Source organism: Crocuta crocuta, unplaced genomic scaffold (assembly GCF_008692635.1).
Source record: "Crocuta crocuta isolate KB4526 unplaced genomic scaffold, BGI_CrCroc_1.0 scaffold230, whole genome shotgun sequence".
NCBI lineage: Eukaryota > Metazoa > Chordata > Mammalia > Carnivora > Hyaenidae > Crocuta > Crocuta crocuta.
Genome location: NW_027527393.1, coordinates 337,014 through 362,901, shown reverse-complemented (window position 1 = coordinate 362,901; position 25,888 = coordinate 337,014). Strand labels below are relative to the sequence as shown.

The 25,888-nt window shown below is 37.0% G+C and overlaps 1 protein-coding gene across 1 annotated transcript in view; it reads right to left on the bottom strand.

The window, feature by feature from the left end:
- CLVS2 (clavesin 2) overlaps positions 1–25,408 on the bottom strand; it is a 70,021-nt gene extending 44,613 nt beyond the window's left edge. The window contains exons 1-2 of the mRNA XM_077752754.1: positions 24,728–25,408; positions 13,444–13,618 (exon numbers count right to left, since the gene is read on the bottom strand). Of these exons, the coding sequence (XP_077608880.1) occupies positions 13,444–13,618; positions 24,728–25,116 (564 nt within the window). The 5' untranslated portion in view covers positions 25,117–25,408. The remainder of the gene's footprint in view (positions 1–13,443; positions 13,619–24,727) is intronic.
- Positions 25,409–25,888: the final 480 nt, after the last annotated feature.

Genomic DNA, 25,888 nt, shown 5'->3' with positions numbered 1-25,888 from the left:
TCAGGTCATGATGTCACAGTTGGTGAGCCCAAGCCCTGTGTTGGACTCTGAACTGACAGTGCAGAGCCTGCTTGGAGTTCTCTCTCCCTCTCTACTCCTCCCTGCCTCATGCTCTCTCTCTCTCAAAATAAATAAACTTAAAAAATCTTTTTAAAAAGCTCTGAAATCTTTTGAAACCAGGTGATAAAGCTGCCCACCTGTCTGAATCACTACCCAGTTGTGAATAAACCTGGTTTTCTGAGCTTCTAAGTCTTAGCTTAAGTGGGCTTTACTTATTTGTAAAAAAAAAAAAAAGGGTAAGTATATCTTTTAGAATTTTCATTCTGGAAATAAATTTATTCTATATTTCACCCCAGAAAAAAAAACCTCTGAAAATTTAGATTGGAAAATATAATAATAACAACAAAACTACTACCACATGAAAGAATAATTTCTCCCTAGACCTATATGTAAAAGTAAAACACTGATGCCTCCTGAGCTTCATTTCTATCATTCAGTGATCATAAACTTGATAATGATTGGCTTTCAGGCATTACTTAAAGGCACTTAAAAAGAATTTAAGGCCTTATGGAACTTCCAGGTCAATACAGCATACTGAAGAAGCTCAATGTTCTCACCTCCCTCTATAAATTTAAATGATAGTAAACAGTACAAACAATAATAAATTTAGAGTAAATTTACAAAACCATTATAAAAGGGGCAAAATAACATTATTAAATCAGATATTTGATAAAATTTTAAAAGATGAAAAATACATGGGGTTCTGAATTCTCCTTCCAAAAAGATGGGATAGTTATACTTTTCCTTATTCTCCCCATTAAATATAGCTTTAAAAACTAGGCATTATATGTAAAACAAACATAAAAAGACTATGAAAGGAGTTTCTAAACCAACTAGAAACCTTAGGACCCAAAGAATGACGTAGGTAAATTCCCTGGGTTTGATTTTTGCCTTATATATCTCAGACTTAGAGTTCAGGAAACTGGCACCTGGAAATTCCAATAGAACAGACAAAAAAGACCCTAACAACAGCTTGCCCTCACTGGGCAAATGACCGGGAAAGCTGCACTCACAACATACAAAGCTTTTAGGCAAGAGCTACTCTACTCCAGCCATATACCACAGGGAAAGGAAGGGAAGGGAAGGGAAAGGAAGGGAAGGGAAGGGAAGGGAAGGGAAGAGGAAACCATGTGACCTCACCACCATCCACACCAACAAAGGGGGAGAGGGAAGTGTAGAAGTGGCACATTTGCAGGCATTTATGAGGCACCTATCCCCCACTAGAGTAATGTCAGAGAAGGCTGAGTGACCAGACAGGACTTTGATTCTCTATTCTGTCAACATTAACATCTTAGATGTAAGATGGTATAGTATTTTTATAAGATGTTATCACTGATGGAAACATGCAGTTTCTCTGTACTGCTTCTTACAACTGCACATGAATCTACAATATCTGCAATGATCTTAAAATAAAATTTAAAATTTAAGTAAAAAATGCATGTGATCATGAAACATTATGATATGCAGAGATTAAGACCATAGACACAAACTCCATGCTACAGAAATACAAGAAAAATGATCAGAGAAAAATTCAGAGGAAAGAAAAATAAAAGTGTTTCTTTTTCTAACTGAAAGAATAATAAAAAGTTTCAATATTATCTGGTAGACACATAAAAGATCTGCTCCCAAGAGCATGATTGCAAATGCCAAAGGTGAAGAAAATCCTAAAATCTTTTACAAAGTATAGACACCTACAAAGCAATAAGGGTTTAACTGAATCCAGGTTTCTTATTAAAAAGAATGGATGTCTAACAACTGTGAAATAATGATTTCCAAGTACTATGGGAAAATTATTTTGAATTCATATTTCTACATCTAGCAAAACTATCAACAAATGTAAAAAAACAGAATAAACACATTTAAGAGAATGCAAGTACTCTGCCATTTTACCTCCTCTTTACTCTTTTAGATAAAACAAACCAGCAAACCAACCTATGAATCTATTGAAAGAAAAAGAAAGAAAGAAAGAAAGAAAGAAAGAAAGAAAGAAAGAAAGAAAGAAAGAAAGAAAGAAAGAAAGAAAGAAAGGAAGGAAGGAAGAAAGGAAGAAGGAAAGAAAGAAACGGATGGAGGGAGGGAGGGAAGAAGGAAGGAAGGAAGAAAAAAATTCAAAGACTTGAGGAAATGAAGTCCAAGAAATAGTTAATATAGTACACAAGTGAATTTTTTAAATTTTCTGAGATGACAGCTTGAGATAGGCCAAATAAATAAGAGGTAAAAATCATAACATGAAGAGCTCCCAGAATACCTTCAAAAGGAAAGTGGCTTCCTATAATACACAATATGATTTAAAAACTAGGTATTGATTATGTAACTTTTACTTTACTAATTTCTATATTGAATAAAATTATACTGCCTTCTGCATGTTCTTTCTGTATGACTAAACAATTAGTAAAACTCCAATTTGTTTTTAAAGTACTTGATAAATATTGAATGCTGGTGGGCTGTACATCCTAGTTTAACAGAGATTCTATTCTCTAAGTCCATAAAACAAAATGTTATGGTAGGTCTCCTTTCAGTGTTTTAGCAGCTAATCATCTTTTCTGGGAGTTTCTCAAGTTAGGTCAGTTCATTAAAAGAATGTATTCTCAGGGCACCTGGATGGCTCAGTCAGTTAACGTCTGCCTCTTGATTTCAGCTCAGGTCATGATCTTACAGTCCGTGAGATCAAGCCGTGCATGCTGACAGCACAGAGCTTGCTTGGGATTCTCTCTCTCCCTCTCTTTCTACCCCTTCCGTGATTGCTCACTCTCTCTCTCTCTCTTTCTCTCTCTCTCTCTCCTCTCTCTCTCTTTTTCTCTCTCTCTCTTTCTCTCTCTTTCAAAATAAATAAACTTTTTTAAAAAATGTATTCTCATTCTTATTTTTAAAAAGTCATACTCTTATTTTATGAAAATTAAATCCCAAATTCAGAGAATTTCTAGCTTCACGCTAAAGCAAACACATCACTATAGTTTGTCTTGGACAGTATCTTAAGACCATAGAGGAATTATTTACTTTTTGCTCCTTTTAAATTCAGGATCTTTTGAAATACTTAGGCAAGTTGAGCTGGTTGAATCACAGCTGTGTTATCTTTGTGGGGATACAGTTATAGTGATCAGGCATATAAATTGCCAGTCCTCTTACCTAGGCAAAACTAGTCAGGTACAGAGACTGTATAGTCCGTACATAGAATGAATTGTAGGAAAGATGCATTTATTCCATTGTTCTTGAATGTAGCAATTAAACTTCCTTGGAACACTGTCTAATTATCACCTCTTACTTTCATAGAGCATAAGCACACATTTTTTTAAAAGTTATTTTAGAGAATCAGTTTTCTAAAAGAGAATATAATATGTCCATCATTCTTCTTCTTCCTAGGATCACAGCTAGCCTATATTTCTTCACTTTCTTTATAGTTATGGGTGTCTACTTGGCTTAGTTTCTAACCAATAAGATTTGAAAGAAAGCAATGTTCACTGTTTTCAGGTCTGTCCCATAGAAATATATCATGTGTGATCCTCCATGCTTTTTCAACTTACAGGGAAATAGAATGGAATTGAGCAAAGTGATCATGAAGACTACAACTAGAAAATGGCAGGACAATAAAGTAGAAGAACGTGGGTCATTGACTCACTAGGAGAAGCACCTTATTGGACTTCATGGCAAGATGGTTGAAACAATGTACACATTTTAATCTCTTTGTTATAACAGCTATTATTACCTTATGTAACTACCTCACACTCACCTCTTAAAATTCCAATTAATTGGGGCCTTACAAAATGCAGTTGACTTTAAGCTGTAGAAATACACTGTTATTAACTATGCATCCGATAGTAGCTAGGAGGCATTCCTCTTATGAATTTATTGTAGTTTCTCCAATGGCAGATCTCTTCAAAGTAGTTATGATGAGGGATAAAGAGTATTTTATTTCCAGATTAATCTTAAGAAAATATAGCAAGAATGTTGCCCATGGATGAGACTGAAATATCACTTACCTCCATGATTCTGGCAAGATGGCACCAGAATTTTAAAATTTATAGAAACAAAAATGACACCTTGATTTGATATTTCAAAAGACTGTGATTTAGGTGTCCATGAAGTTATATTTATGAAGGTAAAATGGCTAAACATTTGAAAAATAAACATGTCTATTTTATCAACATCTGTAGGAAAATCTGACACTAGGGTCCTAATATTTTCCCAGAATTATTTAGGTATGACTGACAAATGACTGCATGTATTTAAGGTACACAGCATACTTTGTTACTTACACATATTGTAAAACCACTGCCACAATCAAGCTAATTAACATATCTGTCACCTCACATAATTATCGTGTGTGTGTGTGTGTATGTGTGTTAAAAACACTTGACATCTACTTTTTTAGAAAATTTTAAGTACACAAGACACCAATACTAACCATAGTCACCATGCTCTACATTAGGTCTCCAGATTTATTCGTCTTATAACTGAGAGTCTGTATCCTTTGACCAGCATCTCCTCATTTCCCTCATCTTTCAGTCCCTGATAACCACCATACTATTCCTGTTACTGTGAATTTGATTTTTTTTAGATTCCATGTATAAGAGAGATAATGCACTCATTTGTCTTTCTGTGCTTGGTTTATTTCACTTAGCATGTCTTCCAGGTTCATGCATACTGTTGCAAATGGTAGAATTTCCTTCTTTTTGAAGGTTGAATAGTATTCAAAACTAATTTTTGAAAGGATAAGTGGATGTTCATTTTGTAGTTTAGANGTGTTATGTGGAAACTAATTTGACAATAAACTATTTGTAAAAAAATAAAAAAAAGAAGAGAAAGAAAAAAAAAGAAACAAAACAGTTTGATGTATGGCAAGGGTAGGAAGAGAATAAAGGGAAGAAAAACACAAGAGACTTAACAATAGAGAACAAACTAAGTGTTGATGGAGGGAGATGGGCTAGATGGGTGGTTAGTATTAAGAAGGGCACTTGTGATGAGTTTTGGGTGTTTGTATATAAGTAATGAAACGTTGAATTCTACTCTGAAACTAATATTGCACTATATGTTTAATAAAAAATAAAAAAATAATGTTAAAAAAATAAAAAAAAATAGAATTGAAGAGAGTGAAAAAATAAAGTTTCTTTGGGGAAGAAGGATATATCAAGATGCATTTGCATTGCTACTAAAAAGAATAAAAGAGAACTTGCACTTACTCATCTTTTTTGTTCTCTAGTTAAGGACATGTCTAAACATAGCCAATAAAATGAAATGCAGAACAGCTCATATGGTTCGTTCAGTTTTTCATTATAGATAATTACTTTCTCTCCATTTATCATTATCTCACTGACTCAGACCAAAAGATTGCTATTTGCTTCCTTCCCTTTTGTCACTGCAGTTATTTGACTATTTGAAGCAAAGTGGTAAGTAGTCTCTTCCTCAGTAGTTGAAAGTGTAGAGGTAGTAAATTTTATTGATCATACTCTCAACTTTAAGCCAGTAAATATGTATTAAGTAACTCAAGAGCACCCATCTCTTCATTTTTGTCAAAGTTGACACCTACTTCCTACAACTAGATATTTTAAACAGACTTAGCTGCTAATCAAAAAATAAACAGCAATTTTAGTGCAAGAAAAAATAGTGATATATACATTTATACGTACATAGGTACATGTATGTGCTGTGTGTATGCACAGAATTAACCTAGCCCATTATCAAAGGTTATGTAAACCTTAGCTTGCTTGCTGAACTAAATATTATATATAGCTTTCACATGCCTATTGTCAGCTTTTAAAAAGACTTCCAACGTCCTACTTCTGGGGACTAAACCTCTCAGCCAAACCACCACATTATCACACCATGAAAGAAAGCAACTTTAAGGGTTTCACTCATTTGTTATAGGTTAAGTAACAACTGAAAAGAAGCACACTTAGCCCAGACAGCTATGCATGTGATGAACAAAACGTCACTTTTTTTACACACTGCCCTTGTCACTGTTTCTCAATAAGTTTCTGCCTGTGCATACACAATGTGGAAACAAACTCTCCCACCTTCAGACTGTCTGAATGAATGCAGTTCATGAATCTGTGTTCATTTTTCAAAAGATAGGCATTATTTCAGCCCTCTCCCATCAATGTACCATAATGCTGCCTTAAGTTTACAAGGTAGCTTGAATGCAAGAGGTGTCTGCTGCTGTCCAAAGCACTACAAGCTTGCAACCTATTGGCAGGTTAACAACCATTGCAAAGAACACTGTTGCAAAGCACAGGGCCCTTTTGTTTTATTACAAATTCCTAATTAACTCAATATCTCACTGAGCTGCTTTTGGATATTCTCTCTTAACCATCCCCCTCCCTCCACACACACACAAAACATGCAATTTGGAAGCTGCCAGAAATTGCAGGTAGGATTCGGAGGACTGCACAAACTAATACTGGGCTGAAGTTAATGGGGCTCCTCACTGCTAGCCTTGGACAGTGATGTTCCAAGTCATTAGCATGTCTTCGGTTTTTGGCGAGCTCCCCTCGTAGGACTGTGCTTCCAAAGAGTCGGAGCCAGAATTTGTAGCAGCAGCACTTTCTGCCTTCCACATGAATGACCAGAGCTCTCAGAGCTAGCAGATTGGTGACTGTTCCTAACACTAGACCCTTTAGGCAGAAGAAAGGGCCAGCATTAAGTACTGTGAATGGATTACATATTCTTTATTCTTTCACAAGTCCTATTTATTAAGGGCTCTTAAAATATCTGGCACTGATTTAGGCATTTTGCAATGGCCCTTACATCTGAGTCTTAAGTAGCAACTCAAAGAGCTATTCAGTTCCTTATTACAGCCAAACCCCCTGACAGCAAGCCATGCCTTGACTACATTATATACTTTTCAGCAGATGGAGTTTGGGGATTCCTGTGAAATTGTGAAACAAAAGCACTGAGACACAGCAGAACAGAGCTGAGAAGGAATAACAGATAGATATATCCAAAGAACAACAAACAACACAGGTAGGGTAAGGGTAAGTTTTTAAAAAATGACAAGAGATACTGGATTCATAAGAGTTTGATTTTTTCATTACTAAAGAGTTTTAAAAATAATAGTATTTTAGCAAAATAGAGCAACAATGACAAATAATATTAAAAAGGACATCGCTTCACTGTAAATTCAAACAATCTAAGCTGTGCCAGTTATCTCCAAACATGTCATGTTTTAATTGGCTTCCCAGGGCTACAAGTCACATCCACTTAATCTTGTATTGATTTTCTAAGACGTTTCCTGTTACTATGACTACCCCAATCAATTAACTTCTTATAAGTAGCAAGATAATTTTCTTTCTTGTTTCTTTCCAATAAAGTCTGAATAATTTATTTCCACAAAAATATCTGATGTTGCCTCTCATCCATCAAGGAACTACATTATGTTGGTAAAATTGTTTGGTGTCTTTTATTTATTTATTTATTTATCTATCTATCTATCTATTTATTTATTTTTGAAAGAGAGAGTGAGATATTGCATACACACACACGAGCAGGGGTGGGGCAGAGAAAGAGGGGGGCAGAGGATCCAAAGCAAGTTTGGTGCAAACAACAAAGAGCCCTATGCAGGGCTCAGCCTCACAGTGAGATAAAGACCTGAGCCAAAGTCAGACACTAAACTGACTGAGCTACCCAGATGCCACTGATGGCATTTCATTTAAAGAAAAAAATTAACGACTCAGGCAACAACAGATTTTGGTGAGGATGCAGACAAAGAGAAAATTTTGCACTGCCAGTGGGAATGCAAACTGGTGCAGCCACTCTGGAAAACAGTATGGAGGTTCCTCAAAAAATTAAAAATAGGACTATCTTTTGACCCAGCAATTGCACTACTGGGTGTTTATCCACAAGACACAAAAATGCTGATTTGAAGGAGCATATGCTCCCCAATGTTTATAGCAGCACTATCAACAATAGCCAAATTATGGAAAAAGCACAAATATCCTTAGACTGACAAATGCATAAAGAAGATGTGATATATATACACAATGGAATATTACTTGGTGATCAAAATGAATGAAATCTTGACATTTGCAATGACATGGATAGAACTGAAGGATATTATACTAAGTGAAATAAGTCAGTCAGAGAAAGACAAATACCATATGATTTCACTTATATGGGAATTTGAGAAACAAAACAGATAAACATAGGGGAAGGAAAGCAAAAATAGATCAAAACAAAGATGGAGACAAATATGAGAAACTCCTAAATACAGAGTACAAACTCAGGGTTGCTGGTAGAGTGTTGGGATGGACTAAATGGGTGATGGATATTAAAGAAGGTACTTGTTGGAATGAGCACTGGGGTTAAGGTAAGTGATGAATCACTAAATTCCGCTCCTGAAACCAATCCTACACTATATGTTAACTAGCTTGGATTTAAATAAAATTTAATTTTTTTTTTTTAATTAAAAAGTATTCACAGGTTCTCCACAGAGAAAGCATACAGAATTGTCTTGGACCAAGAAGATCATTAGTGACTTATCAATCTGTGGTTGTGTTGATAAAAGTTCTTTTTGACTATGAGAAAAGTGCCTTTCACTTGGCCTTCATCACAGGGAACTGAGAGGCTGGCAATCACTCAAAGAGGATGCTCACTGTGAAGATGAAAGTGGTTCTGCCACGAGGAGTCAAAGAAAGCGCAAGGCCGCAGGCCAGCCATTTGTGACGTCATTAGTTAGAATTGTACTGTCTATCCCAAAAAACAAATTTCACTTGTATATTGTGAGGATTTGGGCATGGGGGAAGGAAGTTACTCTAATCTGAGCCTACCCACTTTTTCTGAAGCACACTCCTGCAAACAATACAAACAAGATTCAAGAAAGACATTGGTCTTTGGAGTCAGACAACCTGGACTCAAGCCTTCACGTCAGTTGAGAAAATTTGGTTAAGTCTCTGAAACTCCTTGAAATTTCATTTCCTGTCTTATAAAATGAGATCAATATAGTTACCTCTGTGGTAGTATGGATGTTCTCTAAAAATTTTTTATGTTTATTTTATTTTTGAGAGAGAGACAGACAGAGAACAAACCATATGATGCTAGAGAGAGAGGGAGACACAGAATCTGAAGCAGGCTCCAGTCTCTGAGCTGTCAGCAAAAGTTCTGTCGTGGGGCTCGAACCCACGAACTGTGAGATCATGACTTGAGCCAAAGTTGGCACTCTACCAACTGAGCCACCCAGGTGCCCAGTATGTAGGTTCTCTAAATTGAATGTCTCTATCCTTCTATTGAAGTCCATTCTTCTACTCCAGATATCTTTCCAAAGCAGAGGAGTGACCAGGTCACTTTTCTGTCCCAAACTTCCCCAAGTCTGGAGAAACATAGGCCAAACCACATAGGGTGCCATCCTTCATCCCACTAAAACAGTTCTCAGCCAGCCTTTCTTGGTTCATCTCTGATCATTTGCCTCAATTCACTTCTTGGTCTAGCTTTCAACCCCTTACAGCTATGTGTTTGTTCAAAACGCCTCGCCAAAGCTTTCCTGTCTGACAGGTTTTTCCTGTCCTTGTCCACTTAGCAAACTCTTGCTCATACCCCCAGGCCAAGGATATCCCCACAATCACTATCCTTCCCACTGTGCCTGGAGTTTCTCCCCCCCAAAAATAAAAATTAATTTTCTCCAGGTGAAACAATCTCATTTTTCATTTGGCTTCCATCATGAACAAATATTATATTTGGCACCAAACATGAAAACATCTAGATGTTACTTAACCACATAGTGAAGGGATTTAAAAAATGCAATCTGTGTATTGACAACCTGAGCACTAAAAGCAAAATATGATGGTTACTCAGATTTCCAAAGTCAATCAACTTTAAGTCTTCACAGTCTAAGTAGTCACTGAATTGTGAGAAAAGCAGCACACACGCAGAAAAATATGCCACCTGACAAATGAGCTTATCCACATCAATGACTTTAAGCATTGCTATCACCTGCTAAGCAAAAGATGTATCATTTCTAACTTAATACTCTAAAATTGGTATAAGTGAATGGATTGAGATTTAAACAAGGTAAGTAATTTGCCCAAGTATTTAATATGCAGCAGTGTTGTCATCCAAAGCTGGGTCTATCTGCCTCTAAAGCCCATTTTATTTCCACCCCTCTGCATTATCTCTCTATTGACCTTGCACTTTGATCATAGGTGGATCTTAAAAGCAATGGTCTATGTGTCTTTCTCCCAGGTGTCAGGTGCTATCTCTAGCCAGATCACTCAAAATCCTCTTTTGCCTGAGAGAAGGGGGGTTGGTGTGTGTGTGCATTTAGAAATGTTATACAATCACCTGCAGAGGAAAAGAGATGAGGCCTCTTCAAAACACAATTACATCATCCTATTAATAATATACATAATTAAAGTAAGTTTTCTTCCTGGCACTAGACTTATTGTTAGCCTTTCTTATTTTTGGTTCATGTACCTGGAATATCTGTTGCGTTTGCCTAAATAAAAGTAACATATTATAGCAAGATTAGAGCATGATATAAATTATCATTGAATTATTAAAAATATCCTATCTCTTCATTTCCCTGACTAGGTTCATTGGAAGGGGTTTACTATTGTGGTAGCCTTGGTAGTCTTGGTGATGGTAGTAGTTGTGTTTAGCAACCCAAAATTGTATATATATATATATCTTATATATATATATATCTTACTTCAAACATTTTTTGGCCTTACATTAATCTCAAAAAAAAGTTTAAATTGCTGCTTGGCATAAAACATGTGTCAATATGCAATAATATGTCACACGTAGTATATGCAAAGTAAAACATAGTCATGATTACAAAAGTCATAAAATGTTGCTTCAGGAGAAGACTGAAATGCCCCATGCCCCAATGAATGGAACATTTTTAGCACATCTTATATTCTTATTCAGAATTACTATTGTTTTTAGATCTAGATATAGAAGTAGTTATAGATACAGATAGAGACAGAGATACAGAGCATTTAAAAAAATCAATCTGAACTTGAGAAAGACCTAGTTTAAAAATAGTAACATGTCAAATTTATTCCCAGAAAGAGTTCCTTTAAGTGGCTTCGCAGTTAGCAATCAGGGGAAATCAACCCTCTTACTCAGTCTGGGCCCTGGGAGTAAGGTTAAGGCAGTGAAACATTTATGGGGAATAGAAACAAGGCAGGTCCCTAAATCAGCCAGCACACGGGCTCCTTCTCTCTCCAGCGCAAACACAGAGATTTAAATTGGCAGTAGCTCCTGTTGTGCTGACACTTAGCACTTAAAGAAATTCTGATAGTAACCATGCTTACAGGGAAGCTCCCAAACATGTCCAAGTTGTCAGTTTTCTCTCCTAGAATGACTTACAATGTTACTATTAAATGACTTCCAAAAGCATGTGAGTTGGCAAATAAAACAAGATCCTGAGTCTATCCTTGAAATGCTTTTTTATTTTCAATTTCTTACAAATAATATGAATTCTCCAGTCCTTCATGTAGCTGAAGGCCTAGCCTATCCCTCGTGCAAAAAGAAGATGTCAGGTTCGGGGCACCGGGGTGGCTCAGTCAGTTGAACGTGAGGCTTTGGCTCAGATCATGAGCTCACAGTTCGTGAGCTTAAGCCTCACATTGGGCTCGCTGCTGTCAGCATAGAACCCACTTCAGATCCTCTGTCCCCCGTCTCTCTTGCCCTCCCCTGCTTGTGCCCTCTCAAAAATAAATAAAACACTTTTTTAAAGTGAAAAAAAAGAAGACGGCAGGTTAAAGATATTATAAAAGGCTAGATTACCATTATGTGTTAAGTAACATGGTTGTGGAAACCAATTTTCTTTACAAAGTGAAGGACACTTTATTTATTTATTTCTTAATGTTTATTTTTGAGAGAGAGCAAGTGGGGGAGGGGTAGAGAGAGGGAGAGAGAGAATCCCAAGCAGGCTCCTCGAGGTCAGTGCAGAGCCCAACGTGGGCCTTCAGCTCACTAACCGAGAGATCATGACCTGAGCTGAGATCGAGAGTCAGATGCCTATCCGACGGGGTCACCCAGGCGCCCTAGAAAGTGAAGGACACTTTACACACTGCTGATAATAGGGCAGAATTAGGACTGATTCTACATGATATACACATTTTCAAACATGCTTATCCTATGTCCTCTCCCAACATCAACTAACTGTCTCTATGGAGTTTTTTAAAATGTGTTGTGGAAGATAAGACCGGAGAAAGGCTGACCCACCAAGAGCAAGTCAGGAAACCTGCATCAGAAAAAACCTATATAGAGAAAGAGGATCAGTGTGTCTTATTCACTTCAGAGGCAACATCCAAACTGTGAATTTGATTTGGTAAAGGTGTCCTGCTGCCTGGAGAAGAGGACCATTTTTAGTGAGTGGTCAGCTGTCAGTTTAGGTGCCTACAGACACAGTCAGAGATTACTGTGGAGCAAGGGCTGCGTGACTTTGGTTATTCAACATAAAAAAATAAAGTCTAACCTTGCAGCCTAATGAATGATAAAGATATAATTAGTTATTTTAAAGCAAGTATTTTCAGTGGTAAAAGTTACAAAAATTTACTGTTGACTTAAAAACTTCTAAAATGCATGTTGAATACACAGAAAGTAAACAGTAAATAATATCACTGAAGAGTTACTTTGCAAATGCTTTTTAAGAATTTAAAATTTATCTCATAACTATTGTATACAAAGTGCCATAATGCAAACTACCGAGAGCAGAAGCAGGACATCCTAAAGGTTAAAAAGAAATTCTCAATAGTAGATTTCTGACAGGTCATGAATTAATAATTGATTTTCCATTTTATAATTCCTAACTAGGTAAGTGTCATTCCCTGGAAGAAGCACCATTCCTATAAATTCTATGTGACAGCCTTTCCACCAAAAACGACAACAACAACAACAACAACAAGAGCAACAAGAAAAACCCCAATTAAGTCTAGAAAAGTAATTCAAAACAGTGATTCCAAATCTTAGATACCAAAATACGTATTGACTGATTGCCTTCCTAACAGTTTTTTGGTCAACATGAAGATATTAAGAATCATATTCCCAATTCACCAGGTTAAACGGAGTAATAAAGCAATATTTACCTAATTAATACACACAGAAAAAGAAACAAATCAAGCAAGCTAAATAGCTAATAATTAAAATCTAACATGTGCTCTTTGTTCTACTTCTCAATATAAAAATCTCAGGTCAGCACGTACATTTATATGTAGACACAGTAAGGTTTGTGCTCCGTATTACAAACTCCATCTATGAAAACACTCACATCTTTCAACTTTCCCTCTATAATCCTTTGTCCAGTTATGGTTTTAGTGTTTGTGCTTAAAAACTATTTTAAAAACATGTATTTATTATTCTTTAAGTAAGGCATTTTGTCATTCTAACACATCAGATAAGAGAAATCAAACATGAAAGCCTGAGAAACGGTAATTTATAAATCTTTACCTGAAGGCCTTCAATAGCCAGTCGCAGCATGCTTGGTGTAAGTTTGGAGGCTTGTTTGAAGGTGAAGTTACTCCAGTCTATGATCAAAACAAATCCATTCACCTGAAGCTCAGGATCTTCAATCATGGCTTCTAAGGAAAGTAAGATGGCACGCAAAATATCCACCAGTGTATACCTATGGGCAACAGAAATTACTGCTTTAACCTGACAATCACTTTCACCAAAACTATAGAAAGTGTTCAGCACACTGTAAATTTCCTTTAAGATACCTCAGGAGTCTTAAGTTCGTTTTATTTAAAAATCTTCTCCTAAGAGGAAATTTATTTTTTGCACTCAGGAGATATATTAGAATTTAACATGCATTCTACCAAAACAAACTAAAATGTTTTTGAAAATATACTTGGTTTCATATTTTACAACCATTTACCTCCAGGTCTTCCTATGATTTTTGCAATCTCATTTCGACTATCCTGAAAACTAGGCATGGTACTTTTTTAAGCAGCTCAAGAACACTCTCAGTAATTCTAACACTTCATACCTTCATATTTCAAATTTTTTAAATGAGATTTGAAGGAATTTCACCAATAAACAAGAACACTAGGGTTAAAGAGCTATGGCTAAAAATGTCAGCAGATTTTAACTACTTGTATCGAGTTTATATCATGAAGATGCAAGAAAAGAAAGAAGGTGATTGAATCTTGATCTTTTTCAACCTTGCATTTAGCACAGTGCCTGGCACATTGTAGGAACCCAATAAGTGCTCTTTATGTTGCTGTAAAATGGGAGTAGACTAGAGTACCAGAACACTAAATGTGGAGTAAGACACAGCCTCAGTGAAAGCAGCAGAAAGAAGAGAAGAACAAGCAAAATTTGAGAAGTATGTTAGAGGTGAACTTGTTAAAAATTGATGCTTGATTAGATGCTGAGACTCAGATTAAAACAAGAGTAATTGATGACACACACAAAGATTTTCTAGCCTCAGAGCCTGAGTAAATGGTAAAATCTTTAATCAAAATCAATAATGCAAGAAGAGGATACAGTTGGGGAGAGTTGGAAATGTGGAGTTTGGAATAAAACCTTTTGTAGCTGAGAACTATGTATTATACCCTGAAAGATAGATCAAGTAAATATCTGAAAAAGTAGATCCTAAACTCAGGAGAAAGCTCAAGGGTGGAAAATTCCAGAGTGAAAAACATACAGATCCTAAGTTCAAGTAAGTGAAAAGGTAATGTAATCATAACTGAAAAGAAAATGAGATAATTATTCAAGAAGGGAATCCCAGCATTTTAAGAAGAATCACTAAATTTATGAAAATGTTAACAATTTCAATTTTTGAGCAGCCTGCATTTTAAGTTTTTTCGCCTCATATATTCAGGTGGAGATGTCTAGGAAAAGCTAGAGAAAGAAATCTTGGCCTCAGGAAGCAAGTGAGGTGGGAAGGGTTGCTGGATTAGGTGAGTGGAAGTAATGGGCTCACCAGGAAGATAGTATGAGATAGTGAGTACATATGAGGGAGTAGTTCTATTTTTACTTCTAAAAACATTTGGAGATGAATGGGGAAAGCATAGTAGTTCAGAAAGAACTTCAGGCAATTTTTCACTTGCTTTGGGCCTCATTTCCTCATCTATAAAATCACTAGTTTGGAATGGAATCCCTTTGGGATCCCAGCATTAATCAAGCAGGCTGTCAGAAGACTTCAAGATGGAATCCCTTCCCTGTCCCTCATTAGCTGTGTGGTTCAGGACATGTCATTGATCTATAATCCTGAGGCTCAGTTCGCTAATATTAAAAAAATGGAAGTACCTATTATTATCTTACTATATCCCACAGGCACGGGTCGGGTAGGGAGAAGGGGGAAGGGAGGAAAGTCAAAGACATGATTCAAGTGAAAGCACTTCCACGTGCTAGGTGTACAGATAGTCCTCAGTAAATGTTGGTTGGAATACAACAGAGCGTGCTTTTTATTGTAATGGTAACCATAGACATAGTGTACTGGGCAGGATATAATCAGAACTGAAGGCTGTTTGTACTTAAAAATTATTGGTGATCTTTATATAGCTTACTATTCTTGTAAAAGACAAGGATCAAAAAATTATTTTTAAATCTTTGGAAAGTACACAGGCGTTTTATAAGCCTAAGGATATGGCATCTTATGTATTCCTGAATACACAAGATAATAAAACTTTCTACAGAGCTCTGTTACCTCTTTGTCTTTAAATCTATGAAATATGTATGGCTGAATACCTTCATTTTTCATGCCATGGCCTATCTCCTTTATAAACATAATGGCCTAACTCAGTGTTATGACAAAAAGTCTATAAACTACAAAGACTGGAAAGATGGAAGAAGAAGATTATATTTCTGGTTTAGACTTAGAGCCCTGTTTAAAATATATATTCATTTTACTTCCTAAAATTCATAATAATATGGTAAAATATTTTTAATTAGAAAAGCCCAATTTAGAATCTATCCCCGTTATGATCATTCTTATGTTACCTATAAGAATACCTAATAGCATTAATACCAAAATAGCAATAAGTAACACTTGAATCTGAAATCAGCTTTGGAAGGATGATGTATTATTTACAGTAAGAATAAACCAGTAAGGCACCACTACAGGCAAAATTGAAGAGGCATTATATCAAATAACACACTTCGAGTTTGATTTTCCAAAACTGAGGTCAAATCAAGAGAAAAGTTCATACACATATTGGTATTCCAAAGGAAATAAAACAAGGCAATTCCTATTATCAGCAATGAAGAAATGGCATGTTTGCAAAGTTTTCGAAGTAAATTTCACCAAGTTTTTAAATTTAATATCATGCTTCCAAAAGATAACCAAAATTTATTTATCTACATCATTATATGTCTTAGTCAAAGAAAAGAAACATTAAAACATCTTAGCTAACTGTATTCAAAGGGCAGGTCAAAACCACTCTTAACACTCCAGTCCTCTGTTGTCAAACATGTCACATTACTACCATTAGCAGCTCAGCAGGCTATTCATAAGCAGAACCTTATTACATGAGTTCTTGCCAAAGTCTGTAAAATATCTTCTAAAGAAATGGAGGATTTTATATCTTCAGGAATCCTACCTTCATCCTTCTCTTTGAGATTATGTTTAACTGTAGTACTCTACAAATCCGAGGTCACTACAATATGTTCACGTATGAGGTTTACATCCCAATGGTAGGAGCTCCACCATTGCTCTTCTTCTCTCGTATGTTGGAAGAAAGCCATAAATAACAAACTAGCACATTAATGCAGCTCCTGACTCTGGACTGTGCTTTCCAAAACAGCATTAAGTAAAGCCTGAATCTGAAATCAACTTGGAGAGGACGATGCAAAGCATGTAGTAAGAAGAAATAATAACAGCAGGAAGGGATTTTACAGCTGGGACGCCAGGCTATATAGAATTGCTTTTGAAAGACAGCAGAGCTGCTCTAATATGTAAAAACTGCATGGAGAAGACTGACACCTGTATCTCCTATTTACTACCTGTACAATCAAGAGCAAGAAAGCATGTTCTCCTGCCTCAGGCCATGTAAGGATTTGGGGGCTGACTGCCCTGTGCTCTCCTGGGGCATCCTCTACAACTTACAATCAGCACAAAACGCAAACTAAATCACAAACAGGTCATTACCTTCCTACTTCCCAACCTTTTCTTTCGGCCTGACAAGGAAAAACTGGCATCTTGGCATCACATTGAACAGCATAACAGAAAGCAATTTCCCTTTGTCGCTAAATCAATCAGCCATTATTAAATTCTTCATTAAAGCTGCCCCCTCCCCTCATTTTTCATTAAGCCATGTTTCTAATGTCTGAAGCACTTCCTATTAGAAAGGTGCTAAGGGGAAAGACAGAGGCGAAGAATTGCCTATATTAACCCCTCTGGGTGTCATCAGTGCTACAGCGGATGAACCTATCTAGAGGTTTTATATTACTCAGTGGCAGGAATAATAATACCTCTATCTGCGTAATCATTAAGATTTCCAAGGCAATTTCAAATGCATTATCTTAATCTCAAAATAAGCCCAAAGTCTCTATGCGGGCTTTGTTCCTGTTATTTTGGAGATGAGGACACAGGGTCTTAGGGAATTTGAACAGTTTGCCCACAATCACCTTGTGAGTAAAGCAGGGAGCCTATATGAGAAGCCAGGTCTTTCTGACACCTCAGTTCTCTCCACTCCCCATGGCACCCCATACCTAGAACACAGTCTAATGAATAACTGTTCTGCTTTTTCAGGTCTTGACAGTATGTATGTCAGAAGACAGATGAGGAAGTGAATACCAACATGGCACCATGCCAGGCTCCAGGGCATGCTCCAGCCTGGCCCCAGCAGTGGGCTTTGGTGAAAGAAAGGCAAGAATACATTCATAAGAGTCTGAATAGGAAGAGGAGATGTCGACAAACCCTAGAGAAAATATGAACTCTGAAATATTCATCTGTCTGGCTTGTGTCACAGAACGCAGAAGATTAGCTGTCTGAGCCTTGCTTTAGTTTTACTGCTGTGGGAATGTAGGTGAGTGAGAACAAGTGAATCACTGAAAATGAAACATCTACAGGAATAATGTCTTTATTTGGGGGGAAAAGTTTAAAAGATGGGCACCTACTGCCACCATAATAAAGTAAAGCAAAACAAAATAGAATTGTGCTGGAAAAAATGCAAACATCAAAAAGGCAACTCTTCAGGGTAGAATACTGTAAGCAAATGTCTGCTAAGTCTTTGTGTTCAGAATATTTATTCTAGCAACTTAACTTTCTAATTGTCTATTCTGGTGTTCAGTCAAGATTTCTGTAAATGACAGATGGAATTATTCCCCTAGAGTTATGTTTTTCCCTAGACTTACGTCGATAGCTGTCTCTACACACACAAAAACAGTTTGACCAATTCACCTACTAGTTGTCCGATCATGGGTGAAATACTTAACTGCCCAGTGCCTCAGTTTCCGCATCTGCAAAATGTGGATATTAATAATATGATAATAATTATTAATAAATATAATAATATAATAAAATGTGGATATTAATAATCCTACCGGCCTTGTAGGATTGTGATAAAGATTTACTATGTTAATGTTTGTAAAGGACTTAGAAAAGTGCCTGGGACATCACACATGCTATAAAAGTGTTTTAAATCAATGAATAAATGAAGTAATTAACTAAAGCATTAAAATGAAACAATGAAAGGTTGACTTCAGTTAATAGAGAAGGCAACATTCTCTCTGCACAACACTGAGTAGTCCACGGCTGCCCCTTTGCCCTGAACTTCAAGCACAGGCAAGTAGTGCCCTCATTAATCACTGACAGCCTCTCTAGTAGTTATTTCATGTTTCATGATTTTTCCTCCCAGAGGTCATATGTCCCTTGATGGTACAAAGAATGTGTCACATGTCTTTATTTGCCCCTATTACCTACTAAATTTCTCTGTATGTAACAAATGCTCAACTCAGGTGTGATTCATTATTTATTTATTTATTTATTTATTTATTTAAAATGTCTATTTTTGAGAGAGAGAGGGAAAGGTAGAGTGTGAGCAGGGGAGGGGCAGAGGGAGAAAGTGACAGAGGATCTGAAGCTTGATGTGGGGCTCAAACTCACGAATCGTGAGATCAGGACCTGAGCCGGTCAGTGGCTCAGCTGCCTGAGTCACTTTTCATTTTTAATGATTTGAATGGAGTACTATTTGCTCAGTTTTTTGATGTTACAAGGACCTGACATACAGGGACATCCTTTCCTTCATTTCAGTAGTGCTGTTGATTATGTTAGTAAAATATATGTACTTGCCCTCAGTCATGTAAAAGAGCTCAGCGTTTCCAAGAATGAAAGAGATGTATTCATTGACTAAGGATAACAGTAATTTACTAACTATTGGCTTATGTTTTAAAATATCCATAAACAGTACTTTAGAGGCATCCTGTCAGAGCAGTGTAGGAAACCTCAAATCCTTTGCTTCTCTTCAACTTTGTTTAAAGTTGGATATCTAAAATATGAAAATAGCCTGGTTCAAGCCAGACCCAATAAACATCCTACTTGAAGGTTGGCACTCTTGGTCTTTGCTGTTATTTCAAGATTATTTCACTAATTACTGTATAATTGCCCCAGTTTCTAGAGGCCATCCTATTTTTTTCCAGAGATTAGTTCCAATATTCCCCCAACATTTCTCAGGACAATTTTTTCTCTTTCCCACTTTCCATAGTATGAACCAAGGGCATAATCTGGAATAAGCTGCAGTTTCCAGAATCTTTGTTAAGAGAGCCTCCTTATAAGGAAGCAGTACAGATTTTCTGCTAGTACAGAAATGTCATGGAATCCACACATGCCTTTCCAGTTTTGACTGAACCCCTAAATCCACCCATAATATAACACAATGATTTCTCCAGGGTTTGAAAGGTCAGGATTCCCGGCCTTGACACAATATATAACACTGTAAAACAAAGTTGAAGCATAAATAAATATAAACTTTAATAAACTGAGTTTTCAAAAGCCAGGCTTCAAGATTAAGCCTATTTTCTTTTGTTTGGTTTTTTGCTTTTAAGATTACCGAGTATGAGTGTTTCTCCCTAATTATCTAGTTAACTGCACTTGACTATTCCTAGTAATTTTTACTTCATTTTGTTTTATTTTATTTTATAGTACACTTCTAGAGAAGACTAAAACTTCAGGGTGGGATTAAAACAATCTTTATAATCTATGGCTATCTTAAAATTTTAACCTATTGTCAACCTAATCTTCTTTCAATTTGGAGACTGACCACATTATTTTAATAAATGGGAGCAGAATCATAATTCAATATGAACTTGCCAACATTATATTTTCTTTTTTGTGAAAATGCCACACAATAAGAACAAACTGGAAATGAAATGTTTTTTAGGCAAATTGCAGGATAAGTGAGAGAATCATTGCATGATGTTTGATCTGCTGGTCTTCCAGCCCTTCCAGAGCTTCAATACTGTAAATGATAACCAATATTTATCATGACAAGCCAAACATAGTGCAAGATGGTCAGTGCTTCTGAATTGCCACTATATTAGGAATCATTTTAGCTTAGCTGTATTTAATTGTTTTCTAATGGTTATTAACCAGATTCCAGATAAATGCTTGTTCGTTATACAAAAGTATAGAGAACTACTTTTAATTCTAATGAGGTAAAATACTACTTGCATGCTAACTGACAACCTACAGGCCAACTATCAAATGCATGTCATCAGTATGTTTCAGGTGACATAATTTACTCATGAATATTTGCAAGAACTATGGCCCAGTGAATTTCAACGTCTCAGATACCTGTTCTTCTGCTCTAGGGTCTAAACTGTGATCTACTTTCATTCCAAACTTCCTTTTCTTAAAGTAGGATGATCCCTTCTAGCTTCATGTTACATTATCCCCACGCTCTGATGGTGCAATCAAATAGACAGTTTGAAAGTATCTGCTGAGTCCTAAGCAGGGCACTATCATTCAGGAAAGAAATACAGCCCGTGATGTGTGGAAGACTACTGCATCCTAGTGATGTGGTGTAACAGTTCAGTTGTTTTTAATTTTGTGGAATTTACTTTTGTTTTTAGAAATTATGTTAGACAAACTGAAAGAAATGAGGTAAAATTCTATGAATCTTTACCAAGGTAAAGCCTACCCAGTAAGTGTAATAAATCATCTGAGCCTGTTCTATCCTTTTGAGAAAAACCACAAACCACAATGAAAGTAATTTTGACATTTCAGTATTTTAATTATTTTTTATATATATTAGTAGGTTGTAATGCTGTAAACACTATTATTTTACCTTAGTCTTCCTGAAGATTTCATGTCTCTTATAAAAGCTTTAAAAATGGTCTAATTCTTTGCAATAACATGAAACTGACCTGCACTACGTTGCTGTGGAAAGAGACACTATTTTATTTATGGTCACCAGCTCACTCACGTTTACTGTTGCTAGTCTCCCGAGGAGCACAGAAAACTGCCCTACAAATTTAACATAGGAGAAAGTATATATCAGATACTTCCTACTTAGAATTCTTTCTTTTTAATGCATAACTCACTTCAACAACAAATATCGATTTGCATTAAGTCTAGTCCACCTGTTATTAGAAATATAATAATAACATAAGACTTCATCTTTTTTGTTATACAGATCAGTTTTTCAAAGATCTTTACAAAATTTTTCAAAATTTGTTTAAAAAATCTTGCTTTTCCCTTTGGGAGGTTGGAAATAACCTGTTTTCCAAATAAAGGGGATACCTTCTACTTCATTTCTGGAATTTCCCTGTGTAATCTTGGACATTCCCACTTATTGTTTCTTTAAAACAATGCTATTTTATTTTCTTTAAAACAATGCTACTTTTAAAAAAGTTGTTGAAAGCCAGGCAATTCACTGAACAACACAAGGAAGGTGGTCAGAATTATGATCAGATGTGCAGTCTTCACAAGAGACCCAGGTTGTTTGCTGTGGCAGAGGATGAGAGCAGGATCCGACTCATAGAACAGGGAAGGCATGGGAACCAAGAGAATTTGGCAGGTGGCCTATCCACCTAACAGAACAGCAGTAAGGTAGACGTCAAGGGAAGGTGGCACAGACTTCTGTAGAAGCCAAGTCGGAGAAAAAAATGAGGCTGCAGAGTGTGGGAAGGAAAAGGATTCAGACCAAAGATAGGAGAAGGGCTGGTGAGACCCTGACACTGCCAAGAAAGGTGCTTCCAGAAACTGTCCTACGGCCTTCAGGGCAGTTCTTAGACACATATCTCGGTGATAAAAGTTTACAGAGAATGTCAAGAGGATAGAACTGATTATCCACTAGTCCTTGTTATTGGATATATGTAGATCTGAGATAGGGGGCAGGTAGGAAGAAGGAGGGAATGATTTTTTTAAGAATATAGGAGGAATTTTAAACAAGCTCTAAATAACTTGTATACCTTCTGTTCTTGACATATTATAACTTCTTGATTATATCTGTTCATTTCCAACCATAGAAACAGAATTCACAAACTTTAGTCTATGGGTCCTGATAGAGTATTTTTTATAGGAAATAGCTTCTCATTTTTAATTTCATATATATATGATTTTAATGTTTAAGATTTTGTATAGATTTGATAAAAATAATTTTATATAGTAATTAATAAATCATCTTCCGTTGTAGATTTCCAAGGAGATAGATTCTGATTACTAGTAACCTATCTTTTCTATGAAAGAAAGAAAATGAAAACATATTCTTTAAATCTGGAATATTCAACTTCTCATATACAGGAGATCTATAAGTGACTTTCATCTTAATTAGATTTATAAGTCATGTGAATATTAGTTCACTTATAAAAATAAATGAATAAAGGTCTGGTGTATATGCATGTTTCACTAAATGCAATCTGCGTCTCTAATGACATCTTTAACAGACAGACTTTGAGATATATTTAAATATAAAATTTCCTCAGCTCCCATTTGATTGTAGCTCACAATAAACAAAATGCCACTGTGAAATAGGTTCTTTCTTGAATAGGGTTTTGTTTTTGTTTTTTTCAGTTTTCACATACACAATAATTGGTTTGCATATCCCTATAATGTCCATCTCAGATGGGAAACAAAAACTTAAAGAGAAATTGTGGTCAAAGAGTGACATTTCATGGTCCTTTAAACTTTGCTACCTGATAAAAAGTAGAGTGAGATCTTTATAAATAACCAAAATAAGAAACAGAACTCTATTCCCCCTCAACAGCTAACTCTATAAGTTTCTTAGCTTTATGATTCTTCAGGTAGTAATTTGTCTATATATTTATCTAAAAGAAATCAGACTAGTTCTCAACTTAGAATTCCCGGGAATAGGTGACTATACAAAGAGTAAAAAACCTGTTAGGGGCGTCTGGGTGCTTCACTTGGTTAAGGGTGGCTCACTCAGTTAAGCATCTGACTTCAGCTCAGGTCACGATCTCATGATTTGTGAGTTCGAGCCCTGTATCTGTCTCTCTGCTATCAGCCCAGAGCCCACTTCGAAGCCTCTGTGTCCCTCTCTCTCTGTCCCTCCCTTGCTCTCTCTCTCAAAAATAAATAAAAATATTTTTAAAAATAAAAAAGTAAGACCCTGTTAAAAATATTAGCTCACATTCTAAGGTTCCAATACCCTGAGAAGCCTACGTAGAAAGCTGGAAGATCAATAAACTTTCTCGGTAATTGTAAAAGTCTTTTACAATTGCTCCAGAGATGTTTTCAACTAACTAGATGCATCAAAAGTCACCATTCACAGAACTAAAAATACACCAATGTTATAACAACCAGCTTCTTATGATTCATAGTTCTGGTAACATTTTTAAGTCCCATGAAATATATTTAGCTTTGAACTTAATTGAAACTACCTTACACAAGAGCCTTTCATAGTTTTTTTATATCTTTCCATCTGAGAAAATAATTTTGACTGAGCATAGAAGAGTCCCTCTCTGCCTCTTTCTATTATAATGTAGATGAAATAAGAATTTTATTTCCTTTCCATTAAAAAGCAATAGAACTCAAAAAGTCTACAAACTGACATACCTGAATATTTTCTACTTCCTTACAAAAGATGAGAAATCACATTAGACAGGAAACACATTCTTTAGATTAGTGGCAGGTGTAGAACACACATACCAGTCAGCCTTTATTTTCAGTGTCAGCAGGCATGCTCAGCGACAGAGGGTACAACTCTTCCTTTTCATTGAAGTGACATGCATCGTATTATTCCTTCATCTACACATCACCAAGCAGAAAAGTTCCCAAGCCACAAAACTACTTGGTCTTGGTTGAACACCAGGCTATTCTTTAAAAATAAAACTTCAGTACTAAGAAGAGAGATGATGGTGATGGTGATGATGATGATGATGGTGGTGGTGATGACCGTGATGATGATGATGATGATAAATCTAGTTTAAGAATTTCTTTAGGAGCAAGGAGGAAAAGCGGTCTCCACTCTCAGACTCATTTTTCCATGAAACAGTAAACTTATTCAAGAGGTGAAAAATTTAGTAGCTGTATTTAGAAGGTGAATGATTCACATTGCAGCACCATAACATGGTTCTGGAAAGCACTTAGAGCTGCAGTAGCAACTAAGTGCTCATGAAGCAAGAGTTTCAAAGGTAAAAATAAAAGCCTTTCTTCCACTGCAAGGATGCCCACCAAAACCTCATGTTGTAGTTCCAGTCTCTCTTCCCCTCCCCCTGAGCGAAATAAACAAAAACACCAAAGCTGTAAAACTATGACACTATTCAGGGTAAAATCTGGAAAATGGGAGAGTAAAAGAATCCCTAGTACACGTTTGAATTTAGGATTTACCTGCTCTGATCCCAGTTGGCTGCAAAAAGGACTAGAATCTTCCTGCCATAGTGGTCCAGATTGGCCAGGCCCCCAGGGAAGCCATCTTTCAGTGCTTGCTTGATTCCAGGGTCAGTGGCCTTGAAGCTTTTGAACATGTCCAGGTTCTGCTGCCGGTACTCAAAGTACTGGGCCAGGAGGCGGAAGGCCTCGAAGTGATGAAACTTCCTGGCCCGCAAGAAGCGTAAGATGAAGGCATCATCTGTGCGCAGAAAGCCAATGTCCGGCCTGGTGATGACCATATCCCTCACCTCCTGGATGTCCTGGTGCAGGGTGTCTGGGTTCTCGTTCAGCTCCAGGCGAGCTTTCTCCAGGGTCTCAGGAGAGAGACCAGCTTGTAAATGAGTCATCGTCCTGCTTGTTCCCGAACCTTCCCTTCTTCCTGACGGCTGTCCCACAACAGACCTGGCCCTTGCCACCACCACGCTGTGGCCTCCAGGCCTCGCTGCTGCTGCCTGCTTCCTCTTCTGTACAGGAAATTATTTGTCTTGGTGTCCAGACCAGTACCCTGTTGCTCGTGCTTCGCGGCAGCTTTTTAGTGGGAGTAGGAACTTCTTTTCCCACCCCCTACAAACAACACCTCACTTGGGTTCCCTCTTCCCTTTCCTGTGAAGAGCCGTGGACCCCTGGTGGGCCCCACACTCCTCGTCCTTCCTCAGCCCTAACAAAACACCCCGAAGCCCACCCAGCACGGTGGCCACTGATCTTGGGGCTGTCCTCTTCTCTCCCAGGATGTAACACAAACAGCCCCCACGCGCATCTCAGCCCCAGCTCCGTGATGCTTCTGCGGCCCCTACTGAAGGCTGCGCCTGCCAGGGATAACGATGGGAATTCTGATTAATAATAAGGTNGAGCTTATTTTTCCTTATGCTTATTGAAAGAGGTTATTTTTAAAAGATATTTGTGGGATTTTGTTTAAAATGATTATGATCCAAGTAGGTGGAGACTCTGCAGATAGCGCACCTTGCCTCCTCCCTTCCTCGATACGCCGTGATCTCAGAAGGCACCAGAAGGGTTCTGGTGGCGTTGGCACCAGCGTGGGCTCCCCCCAGCCCCACCCGCAACTTCTGCCTGCCTCTAGCCCTTTATTTCGACGGAATTATCCCGGGGGAGGAGGGGGTG